The sequence below is a fragment of the Thamnophis elegans genome, chromosome 4, assembly GCF_009769535.1.
Source record: "Thamnophis elegans isolate rThaEle1 chromosome 4, rThaEle1.pri, whole genome shotgun sequence".
NCBI lineage: Eukaryota > Metazoa > Chordata > Lepidosauria > Squamata > Colubridae > Thamnophis > Thamnophis elegans.
Window position 1 is genome coordinate 12,543,976 of NC_045544.1, and position 13,226 is coordinate 12,557,201.

Here is a 13,226-nt window from a genome sequence, read left to right on the forward strand (position 1 = left end):
AGTGTTGCCTTTTAAAATATATAATCAGAAGAGGTCTAAAGGAAAAATCTGTATTATCATATATGTTTAATATATGAAAAGCATAATTAGTGATAATATTGCAGAAAGAAGGGCCCTAATTAAAATGGCTTAAGTCACTTTAGGAATTATTAGATTTCATATGATATTTATAATATTTTTAAACTGTCAAAATAAATTCCTTGTTTTTTATATCTAATGCATTCAAATGTGGTTTAGCTTGTAATTTACATATTATTTAGAATTTAGGAATATTAATTTTACATACACTGGTCTTTTCAGAGAACGTAGATGTAGATGTAGAAGCACGCCTTTTGGAACTCTGTGAAGAAATAAAGGTATTGTCCTCTAATCAACATATGTCCAGCTTCACTGAGCATTAGGAAAAAAAGAGTGTTCAAAACAAAATATCAGCAATACTGGAAAAAAGGCAAAGGCAAATGCTAAAAGTAAAAGTACAACATTATAAAGCATTTTACAAACCTAGTCAATCATCTCTGATAGGGTATTTAGAGAAGCACTAAGTTTACTGAAGAGAACACTTAAAATTATTAAAGGAACAGAACCCTTTCTTTTTGAATAAAGATGATAATGTGTTACGGACTGAGTAATTTAATAAAAAAGATAATGGTATCCAATTAACAACTTCTACTAATTGTGGAGTGGCACGTAGAAGAGAGAATGGAAAATGTGTATGTGCTGGGGAGGTAGCTTGTTTGTCTGTGTACAGATGATATGATGGCAATCATAAGCTCTAAAAGGGGATTCAGAACTTATTCCTAAGTGGAAGTGTAAATTCAAACTCAATGTTCATTGGAATCCATGAGCAAACAATGTTGAGGAAGGGTTGTTTCCTTGCCCATTCTCTTGGATTTCAGAAGCCTCATCTGATTAACCACTGTTGAAAATGAATTCCTAAATGCAATCTCATTCACAGATGGTTCTTAATGTAGAAATTACCTGAGATGTTGAAAGTATATATTGTAATTCAAACAAAGATAGAAGTTAATTATATTTAAAAAATCAGTGTAGCCACATGGAAAAAGAATTATTTTAAGTTTTTCAGATAATAGCCATTCTACTTCTAGGATTATAGGCTTGTTGGTTTCTATTGGTGCAGAAAATGGAAAATCCTGATGAACTGGCAGAACTTATAAACATGAATCTTGCACAGCTGTGCTCTCTCTTGATGGCTTTATGGGGACAATTTCTGGAATCTGTTAACTTCCACGAAGATGTCATTGCACTATTATCACAAGAGCATCATATAATGCGTGTATGTATTTATCTTTTGTGTTACAATTCATAAAAGTAAAATCATATATTTTTAGTTCTAGTAAAACTGAAAGTAAAAATCTGGATAATATTGGAACTAAGTATTGATCAAGTTAAATTAGATGCTTTAACGTTTCCTCAGTTATCCTACAGATCTTTTTAATTTGTAGATCTTGATTAAATGTAAATGAATTCTAGTGGCATCTGAGTCAGCTACTTCAACTAAGCAGTGAATTGCACTATAATGTTCCTGCACAATAGATGAATAATGAATTTTAACTGCTACAAAAGGAGACAGGATAAAAAGCAGTTGAGGTAAACATGTATTAGGATAACGGAATAGCTAAATTAATATGCATTTAAGTCAGGGACTGGGAATAGAAATATAAGCTGATGTTCAATAAATCAGTATCAGATGCATAGAAAATCCCATGGAGTAGTTTGTATTTATTATATATGGATAACTATGATGTTTGGAAATGTACTGAGGGTTAGCATGTTGCATTTGGATGACTAAGAATAATGGATAATATTTTGTTAAATAAAACTAGCACATTTACTATGAATAAGCTTTTCAGACTAGAGACATTGTGTAGAATGTGTAGTCTTTTAAGTGTTACCCAATGGTTTTTCTTTGAATGTTCCCCCACTACATATATCTTTGGTGTACAATAAAGAAAAAAGATAACAGCCAAATATTGATGTTTTAAAAATCCTTATGATTTTATACATGAGCATTACTATATAAGCTTAAGCATTGTAGATATCTGATTTTTTTTAAAAAAAAAAATAACCACTATTATTTTAAAATGATGATATAAGTACACTTTGTGCATTTTTGGGGAAAAATAAAGCAAATTCAAAACATTATCTCAAAACATTTTAGGTACGTAGATTTTCTGAAGCTTTTTTTTGTTTTGAACATCCCCGGGAGGCAGCCCTTGCGTATCAAGAACTTCAGTAAGTAACTTTAAAAAGAAACAATTGAATCAGAATTCATAAACTTCTTGTCTTTATGTTCTCTATTGATTTAAATTAACTTATTCTGTAATATTTAAAATAGTAAAATATATTCTCTAATGTGTATCTTCAGTCTTCCTATAAGTGATTTTTATCAAATGCTATCTTAGCATTCACTGCAATCTTATATCATTGGAGTCTTCTGTGAAAAGTTGTAGGAAGCAGTTCTTTTGGTACAATTCCCTTCTTTTCCTACAATATCCTTTTTCCCTCCTGCTCCTGTTGTATAGAAATTCCTCCAGATACAGGGATAAGGAGGAAACAGACAGAAAAGAAGGCCAATCTATTTTCACTCCTTTTCTATCTTAGAACCTTCTGTTGGATCAAATTTCCCTGGAAAAAGAAGTAACTAATATTTAGTTAATAATATTAAGTACCATTTTCAATCAGTGATATAATGAGAGACTGTTAGGACCAATTTTTCAACTCCCTCCTTGGGTAACTGGCAAAATAAAATATGCTGTTTACATTATCTAAGCCATTAATTCAAAAAGTGTACCCACCAAGAAATACATGAGTCACACTATGCTTAAGTGCTGCCATTTCTGTTGGTGATGCAGATAGATTTCCTTCATAAAATGTAATACCGTTATATGCATGTATAAATGTATAAATTATATACATGTATAAATGTAATACAGTTGAATATGATTTCCATAAGTAATGCAAAATACTGGATTTTGAGTACATGAATAAAACTACATTTTAATTGCACTGTAACTTACATGTTTACTTTTTAACTTAAATGGTATCTTTCAGTGCCCAGAGTTACCTTCAGATGTGTACTGCAATAAAAAGCACTTCCTTCTGTAGTTCTCTCCCACCTCTCCCAATTGAATGCAGTGAATTAGATGGAGATCTGAATTCCTTACCTATAATCTTTGAAGATCGGTATCTAGATTCTGTCACTGAAGGTAAGTCAAAAATGTTGGAATTAACTTTGCTGGAATTAAATAAAATTTTGACTTTATATCTTGCAAGATTCTTATTGAAAGCAAGGATTGAATACATTTTATAAATTGAAACTAAGCAAGACCAGAATAAATTAATGCAACTGTGGTTTTTTTTAATATATAAAGGCATATTGTCTTAAGATTGGGAGTTATTTGAGTAATTGTATATAGCATTGAGAGGGAGAAGATAGACATCTAAAATCTTAATGACATTTGAAAATTTTGTAATGTGCCACATAACCTTTCTCTTGCTTTATTTTATAACCTGATATCAGGATATTTGCTAAAGATCTATAATTCCAAAGTACCTTGTATATTTTATGTATAAGGAATTCTGGGTTCATTCCATTGCATCTAGATAAAATCAGAAAAGCTTTCTGCTTTTGGTTACATATACTAATACTATTCTAATATGACGATGAAGTCATGAGCACCCAGGCTTTATCTCAAAGGTACCTGATCTTAAAAGAATTGCTTCTTTAATATATATTTGAAATCTTTACTGTAATATAGTAAAATGTCTTTTGCTATTGGTTTCATGAGCTTATTCTAATTTTATTTTTAATATTTTGTCTCTTAATAAAAAGACGTGGATGTTCCCTGGCTAACTATTCAGGCGAAGTCTGATTCCAAGAAACCAGAAAAACAAGATACTGAAGAAAATTTCACAACTACCTTTTTGAGTCCAGAGGTGAAAAATAAACATTTGGTAGCCTCCGAAAGTGAAAAGCAGCTTACAAAGTCTACAAAAGGAAAATGTGAAGATATCAATAAGTCCAAAGTTAAGGTCACCAAATTAATAAAAACAATGAAACCTGAAAATCCCAAAAAAGTAGTAAAACAAAATTCTAAAGATTCTGTTGTCCTAGTAGGCTATAAATGTTTGAAAAGTGCAGCAGCAGAGGAAATTGCCCAGTGTTTTGAAGGAACTTCTTCATACAACGAAAAAGAAGGACTGGATGTTACTATTGCTGAACATGCCTGGGATACAAAAATCTCCCTACAACTAGTTGGTCAAAAAGATTTTAAAGTTGAACAAAAAAATATTAAACTACAAGGGAATGAGGAAAGCCTGCATACTTCCGTCACCTCTCCCTATGCAGATTCAGTTAGTTTGAGTAAATTTTGTACCACCCAGACTGGAATTGATGACAGTCATGAGGATATCAGTTTGACATCCAGAACTGCTGCTGACAATTATGTTACTTCTTCCGCAGTTACAAAAATAGAAGTGAAACCATACTGTAGGAAATCACATGGAGGAGATAAAGTGTTTGTTCGAATTGGATCAGGGACAGAAGATTTACCAGGGGAAGCATTACCAGAACTTACATTTGAAGGTTCAGAATCAGAAAAGAGATCTAAATCAGAAGAGGAACTAACTCTTGAAACAAAAGTTGTGCAAGAAACAGATCTCCAACATGCTGAGGATTCTTTGACCAGGGTCACAGCTACTCAATCAACAAAAGAAATTCCCACTACAGTTTTAAGTGGAGAGACACTTAAATTGCCTGATGTTAATAATACCTATGCATCATCTAGGTTCTCGGATTCTGGTGTAGAAAGTGAACCAAGTTCTTTTGCAATGCATCCAAGTGCAGATGCAGCTTTTGAAACTCCTCAAGGCCAAAGCACATGCAACAGTGAAAAAGCATTTCCTCAACTTGTCCAAAAACCAGATGTCATGATTAAAGCTCTGATGGAAAGTCACTATACTGAGAGCACAAGTGAAATACAATCTTCTCTGACATCTATAAACTCTCTCCCTTCTGATGACGATCTTTCCCCTGAGGAAAATTCCAAGATATCCGTTTTACACGAATGTCAATTAAGGGACAGTAAAACAGTATTAGACTTGGGAGCAATTGATTTGACAAAATGTGATGATGTTGATGAGCCCGATATTTTGCCACCTCACTGTATAACGTATTTTGAACAATCAGACAATGAAACTACATGTTTGCCTTCCTTGACCTCAAAAATCAAGCATCCTCAACAGCTAGTTTGTAATGAAGATACATCTACAGCTATGAACATTCATGGCCCACAATTCACTTTAGACAATACATGTAAAGATGCCCAAAGATTAGAGAAAGACTTTTACACTGTAGAAAAATCAAGTGAAATTCCTTCAGGAGTTGTTTATCCAGGAAACGCCTGTGTTGTTTCAGGTTCTGTAAGTTCCTGTGCTGATAGTGCGAGAAAGACAAGTGAAAGGAATATTGATGAAATGTTAGAGCAAAAAGAAATGACTGATAAGTTATTAATTACAAAAAATCAAAATCTTACAAACTTGAATGTCCCCTCGTCAGAAGGTAGTACTGATATATTAAAACAAGGACTTGTTGAAAACTACTTTGGCTATCAGAATAGTACAGAGATTTCCAATGTGAGTTCTGTTGACAGCAGCAATCTTGTTAGCCCTCAAAGGGGAACCTTATGTTTTGCTTCCCCACAGGAGGAGGAAGAGGAGGATCAAGATCAAAGCATGGTGGAAAATGGTTATTTTGAGGAAGCAGTAGATGATCTTTTGTACAAAACTATAAATGATTGTCTTGATGACTTTGATTTAACAAGTGAAAGAGGTTTAAGAATAGAAAGTTTGTCTAATGAACTGTTGGGAAATGAGACAAATACAGCTCCATTATGCAAGCCAGATAGTTTGATTTTTCCTCCAGGCTTGAAAGGATATCCAAGTAGCAATTTATGGTCCGCACATGATAAATCCAGTTCTTTTTCCAAGCAGTCCAGCACCTCGTCCTGTAGTGCAATTTTATCTGTTCCCTGGTATGAATATTCTCCCAAACCACAAATGCTAGCGTAAGTGGATATTTTATTGTTTGTTTTGATGTCCTGTAGTTGATGTTTCGATTTTGATTTGTAAGATTCCATGAGCCTGAATGGAGTTGATGACTTATCTATCCATCTATTGACTCAATCAATCAATACTTTAAAAAATGGGCCCAGAAGATATTTTAAAACAAAGATGCACATTTTTTAATTGTAATTCAGAAATAGAAATTGCATATTGTTTCTGATAGTTGCTATTTTCTTCATTTTGGTGAGGAATTAGAATTATTTATTAAAATAGTAAGCATTTTCCTGTATGTTCCTAAGAACTATGACTGAAGCACCCTACTTTAAAACCTGGGAAAGCAGAATTTAGCTAGAGTTTACCAGTTTAGTAGATAGAATTAGGATATACTGAAATCACAATCTTAAGCATTTCCTAGAATAACCTATATATTTTATTGTATGCAGATAACGTAAGCATTCTTTTTAAAAAATGTACTTGTGTGTGTATAAAGAAAGATTGAATTCTTGTTTTTAAATGGATGAAGTTGTTTTCAGTTACTAAGATTAGTTACTGGGTTTGCAGTTTTTCCCAATTACGGGTAAAACTGGATGGCTGGTAAGATACATATGAATATCTTACTTTGAAATTGCATACCTTGGTTTATGCTAGAAATGAAATAGGGAAATTGGGACAGCCTGACAGGGAGCCAGCACATGTGAAGGTGAAGAAATACAGCTTCTTTTAAATACAGTGCATGCAAAAAAGATTGGTAGGTTATTGTTATTCTTGTTGTTATGATGGTGGTGATTTAATCTTCAATTCAATTCACAGTCTAGGACTGGTAAAAACTTAACAGTTCAAGTCCTAACCAAGGACCTAAGAGTTGTTAAGGTAATGTCCAAGTATATGGGCAGTTCTGAGTAAGGTGGGGTTTTTTTTATATTTTGTTTGCAAAGTCAGAAAATTCAGGTCTGACAATTTCAAAATTTCCATGTATCTAGGCCAGTGTTTCTCAACCTTGGCCACTTGAAGATGTCTGGACTTCAACTCTCAGTTGAAGCATTCCAGCATTCGCTGGCTGGGGAATTCTGGGAGTTGAAGTCCAGACATCTTCAAGTGGCCAAGGTTGAGAAACACTGATCTAGGCAACCTTTGGGTATAGCTCCAAGGGCTCCTATTAATATTGGTACAACCATTGATTTCTTCCATCATCATCATCATCATCATCATCATCATCATCATCATCATCATTATTTGCAGAGTCATCTAGATGCTCAGATTGGATTTGGCATTTTTATCCACCTACTTAGTCCTTCTCATCTCTTTGTTTTGTTTGATGGTGTTACTATTATTAAACATAAAAAACTGAGCACAGAAAAAGACCTAGTGGTCCCTCAAATCTGTCTTTTTGAGATTGTTTCTTTTCTTTTTAATTTAGGTATTTGTTTATTTTTATTTATTTTATTTTTATTCAGATACAAGTAAATAATTGTTATTTATTTGTGTCTGAATTTATAAAAAAAGTTCCTGGACTTCAGGAAGAATTTATTCTTAAATTTTACTTTACCAAAGCAGATGTGCTGATCTGATGAAATTTCTGATGTGTTGACTCAATATACTTGATTTTGTAGTCCCAACATATTTGAAGGTCTGTAAGCTGGAAGAGAGCTTTAAGTTTGTAAATTTCTACAAGTAGATAGCTGCTTCAGTATATTGCAATATCAATATAGGTCTGTGACCTGAAAATACAGCTAAATTGCTAAGAAGGTTGTGTTCAGGTATAACAGGTTGATGTTCAGTAATCTTGTGAAGGTACTGAATATTTTATTAACTACAGCAGAATGCTTTTGCAAATGTTATTATCTGAAACACACATCACTGGAAAATGTAGACGGTGATTCAGGACATAAATTGTGTAAATTTTTCAGAGAATAAGATCTAAAAATAAGATTTTACTTCGGAATCTATGATACTGGTTTCCATCAATTGCATTTAATTAATACATGAAAGTTAAACATCTATAACTTTCTTATTTTAATTTATATGCTGAATGATAAAAAAACATCTATTAATTACAGATTCCTTCATGCTAAAGACGAATTGAAGCAACTTCAGCTTCCTGGATTCATGTACAGTGATGTTTCCAGTCTAGCATCTTCCATGCCTTATTTCAGTACAGAAGAAGAAAATTCGGAAGATGGAATACATCTCATTATCTGTGTGCATGGCCTAGATGGTAAGCTGTGGCAGCTGATAATAAGTTAGTAAATAGTTGATATGCTGGATTTCAAATTTAGTTTAAATATGAGAAAATTTAGTCTGTATAGTACAAAATATAAACAAATTCCTAATTAACAGTAATTAAGCAGTCAAATTAGCATTTCCATCTAGTTATTGCTAATTAGGAAACTGCGTATGTTTGATATTATCCTTGCATGCATAAAATACCAAGTGTTTTCTTTTTAAATGAACACATGCAGTTATCCAAATTTCTTGTTCTCAGCATGATGCTTAATGTAGTAAATCATCTAGATAATGCAGTGTTAATAAAACAAGGCAGCTGCCCAAATGTTTATGGAAATTTATTGTCATAAAATATTGTTAAATTGCATTGTGCATGATCTATTTTAGGTGCCATTTAGGTCCCTTAAATATTTAGTTGAATAGGAAACTGATACAAATTAGATAAATGAGCAAAGGACTAATAAGTTTAGCTTTCAAGTGTTTTTAAATGTATATTTGTGCTGTAAGCAATTAACTGAAAGAAACCACAGTGTTCAATTCCTTTAAAATGGAACCATTTACCCTTTTTGGAGCAAAGGATACTTTTTGGTAAGGAGCTTATTCAATCTCTGAATTAAAAGACTATTTCTGTTTTAAATATAAACAAATAGAAAATATTGCCTTTTAATTCATAGAATTGTAATGTGAGTCTCAGACTAAATGAACATTTCTACAGTATTACACATCATTATTTTAATTTAAATGTTTTATTTCTGCCAAGTAAATCTTTCTAATATCTGAAATTTTCCTTTCTTTTAGGTAACAGTGCAGATTTAAGATTAGTAAAAACGTACATTGAACTTGGTCTTCCAGGAGGTCGTATAGATTTTCTGATGTCTGAGAGAAATCAGGTAGTAGCACCCAAGAATTACTGATTAATTTATAATACCTCATCTAGGGATATCTTGATTAAATTAATTTATATGTGAATCTTGCTGCATGACCTCTCCCAGTGATCTCATACAGATATTACAGAGGAGGGAGGGAAGATCTGAGCCCTGAGGTACCCCACATTAAAAGGTTCTATTCCCATTCCCTATTGCAGTGATGGCTAACCTTTTCCCCATATGTGCCAAAAGGGGGAGCGCAGGGGGGTTGTGCCCACCCCCCACATGCACGCACACATGGCCCCTGCTGATGCGCACGTGACCCCAACCCTCCCCCCGTTTTTTGCGCACAATGGGCCCATTTTTTGCCCTCCCCAGGCTCCAGAGGCTTTCTAGGAGCCTGAGGAGGGTGAAAACGGCCTCCCGGGTGTGTGTGCCCCCCCCCCTGGAGGCCCTCCAGAGGGAGAAAAATGGCCTATTGCACAAACCGGAAGACTGTTCCCAAACTTCCGATTTGCATGTTGGGTTGTTTTTTGAAAAATGGCCCAAAATGAAGGCTGAAGTCAACTGGCCAGCATGGGCATGCACGCGGGAGCTGACAGAGCAACACCTTGCGTGCCCTAACAAATGGCTCCACGTATCACCTGTGGAATGTGTGCCATAGGTTCGCCATCACAGCCCTATTGGAATTGACCACTGAGAAAGGAAAAACCGTCCCCCACTCTCAACCCCCAAAGTCAGTCCAGAAGGATATATGGTCAGTGATATCAAAAGCAGCTAAGTAATCCAGGCAGGATAAGATGTACATCCCCAACCCTCCACCAGCATCTCAGGGCTGTATCCTGGCCTGAACTTTGACTGAAAAGGTTCAGTATCCCACATTTCTAATAGGCTGGCTAGAAGTTGTACTTTGCCACATTTTTCAGCGTCAGAATCTTTACTTTTTGGCAATAGAATTGTTTGGTTGGAATCAGCTCAAACATTTGCTTGTTAAACATCAAAGATTAAACAAGCTATGGTCAGCTGTTCTGACCCCCCCCCCTTGCATGGCTCGTTAACAAACGCAGGCAAAACTTAAAAGGAAGGCTTTTCTTTATCAGTTTTCAGTTCAAACTGGCTTCGAGCCCAGAAAATAACATAAACATAAATCTCTGATAAGAATTCCAAAACAAACGCTTACAAGCAATATGCACTTCTTCCGAAGTCTTCACGGAACAGTTTACAAGAAACACCCAAGCACTTCTCCAAGTGTAACAGGCATAAATCACGAGTAATAAGCAAGCAATATTTTACCACACACGGAACACACGAAGGAACTTATGTTGACTCCAGCAACTGGGGCGTGGCAGCATCCCTCCTTTTATCTCCAAACTTGCCTCAAACCACTCCCAGCTGCCTAATAACTCTTGCTCCCGAAAGAACTCTCAGCAAAACTGCTGAGTCACAACAGTCAGCTATGGCTGATTTAACCTTGAAAACCTGAACAAACTAAGTTTGACTAATATTGTGGTTTGTGCTATGTCTTCCAGGCTTCAGTCTTTTAAAGCAGTTATGGCTCTGCTGTATATAGTGTTTTAGTTTGGTTCTATTCAGTTCCACTCTACTCTACTTTAGTGTTACCGGGTGCGAGATCAGCTCTGGGTGGCTCACAATATTAGAATAAAATATTAAAAGGTAGTAATAGATAATGAAACAAGGGACATAACAAGCAGGAATTAACAGAACGGCAATCCAAACAACTATTATCAAAGTGTACAAAATATAACGAATGCTTCTAACATGGGAGTGTGTGTGTGTGTCCATCTCCCAAGGCCAGGGAAAGAAGCAAACTCTTTTAGACTTTATGAAATGGGGTCACAGTGGGAGCTGTCATGATGTCACAACATTTTGTCTTATGGTTGTTTTGTTCTGTCTACTCTACGGCTTTCTGGGGAATTACTGCTATTGCTTTTTATTGTTCTTTTCTATATTCATGTAATTTGCTAAGGATGCATGCTTATCACAAAACAGTTTCCTGAATTTCCCCCCCCACAGAATGACACATTTGCTGATTTTGATTCAATGACAGATCGCCTTTTGGATGAAATAATCCAGTATATTCAAATTTACAATCTAACAATTTCAAAAATCAGGTAATTTATTTTGTTGTAGAATAAATAATGTCAGCTTGAAATGTAACCATAATTGTGGATTTTTAAAAAAAAACTGAACTATGATTAGCAAATGTTATCAAATGACTAAATAGTAAATACATGAAGCATTGAAAAAATATATACTGGTAATCCTCGACTTTTTTTTAACGGAACTGAAAAAAAGTGACTCAGGAACATTGTTCACACTTACGACCATTGCAGTATGCCCATGGTCACTTGATCAGAATTTGGATGCTTGACATCTGACTCATATTTATGACAGTTGCAGTGACCTGATCACCTTTTGTGACCTGATAAGAAAAGTCAATGATGAAGCCAGATACACTTAACAGTGGTGTTATTAACTTAACAACTTCAGTGATTCACTTAACAACTGTGGCAAGAAAGGTTGTAAAATGGGAAAAACTCTCCTTAACATCTGTCCTGCTTAGCAGCAGAAATTTTGCCTCAATTATGGTCATAAGTTGAGAACTACCTGTAGAAAATATAAAAAGTTTACCAAATGATGGAGGCAGATATTACATGCATACAAATTTACTATGTACCTAAAATATTACCATATTATACATAATTATTGAAAAAAACTACAAAATTGATCCAAATTTGACAGAATTGTAATTCCTGCCTCTGATGTTTTATTAAACTTTGATTTTTTTTTCCTATTGAAGCAAGTGAAAAGGCCTTTTTAATCCACTTTTCAATTTTACGTTGAGTTTTCAAGTATTTGACCATTATTATTTTAGTTGCTAATAATTGTGGATTTTCTGAGAATAAATAAAAAGCATTGAACAGAAATTACTATACTAGCAGTTATACAGTGTCTTGTATATACATCTTTAAAAATACATTTGGATTGCAATTAAGAAGGTGTCCAAAACATTTTGAGTTTTTTCCAGGGTACCCAAAGTGGCCAACTTCAAAATAACTTGGAATGTGGCTTGCAGAGGGCAATATTTTTACCTCAGAATGTTATGAATACTGCATTGCTGGCCCACCAAGCACTGGAGACCTTGTCCCTCTATCAGTGGATTCCTTATGGCTTTGGGCAACCTGTGTACAACTCGTTGGGTGGCCTTGCTTGGCTATTGGGAGGCTCTGAAAAGGTGTTACAGGAGTGAAATCAAAATGTTAGGTCCCTTAGATATGTCATCTTTTTTTTATTTTATCCTGGATTAAATGACGCACTAGGATTTTGCTTAGTTACAAAAATGGGCCTGCTTGTTAAACTAGATTTCATTCCTTAATATGTCAATATTAATTTTTTATTTCAAAACGTGGGACTAAAATTTCTAAATACATAAAGATCAATTGAAATCAGGGCACATTCTAAAAAGGGGGGGAAATCATTTTGTACCCTTCAATAAAGCTATTAACATTCATGAATACCAAAGGAAGCTTCATATGTCTGAAAATTAAATGTGTTGAACAGGGATAGACAGTTTCTATGTCACCTACAACTTACTGCTTTAGTGCCTTCCCAAACAAAGTTCCATAATTTGTAATGGAAACTACAGAAGTGAAGTAGAGGAATGACAGAGATAAATAGAGTATTGTGGAATGTTTGGAAACCAGTGATAGCCAAAACATGCTCTGCATTTTTATTCATATCTCCTCATTGATGGTGATTTTAGTAAGCATAATGAAAACCCTTTCATAAATTGCATGATTGTTTTATGCATGTTCAGAAAGCATTACATTTGCAGTACTGCAAAACAAAGTTAAGAGCTAGTTTGGTATAATGGTTAAGGTACCAGGCTAGAAACACAGAGATTGTGAGTTGTAGTCCCACGTTGGGCACAAAGCCAGCTGGGTGACCTTGGGCCAGTCATTTCCCCTCAGCCCTAGAAAGGAGACAGTGGCAAACCATTATTGAAAAACCTTGCGAAGAAGACAGCAGCTT

The 13,226-nt window shown here is 34.6% G+C and overlaps 1 protein-coding gene across 2 annotated transcripts in view; it reads left to right on the forward strand.

Moving 5' to 3' along the window:
* The window catches only part of FAM135A (family with sequence similarity 135 member A), a 50,852-nt gene that overhangs the window by 31,338 nt on the left and 6,288 nt on the right, over positions 1-13,226 (forward strand). Inside the window, exons 11-18 of one of the 2 annotated variants that reach the window (XM_032214995.1) lie at positions 301-356; positions 1,139-1,294; positions 2,180-2,253; positions 3,073-3,227; positions 3,854-6,086; positions 8,142-8,299; positions 9,106-9,200; positions 11,208-11,305. In XM_032214995.1, the coding sequence (XP_032070886.1) occupies positions 301-356; positions 1,139-1,294; positions 2,180-2,253; positions 3,073-3,227; positions 3,854-6,086; positions 8,142-8,299; positions 9,106-9,200; positions 11,208-11,305 (3,025 nt within the window). The remainder of the gene's footprint in view (positions 1-300; positions 357-1,138; positions 1,295-2,179; positions 2,254-3,072; positions 3,228-3,853; positions 6,087-8,141; positions 8,300-9,105; positions 9,201-11,207; positions 11,306-13,226) is intronic. The other variant, XM_032214997.1, reaches the window with a different exon arrangement.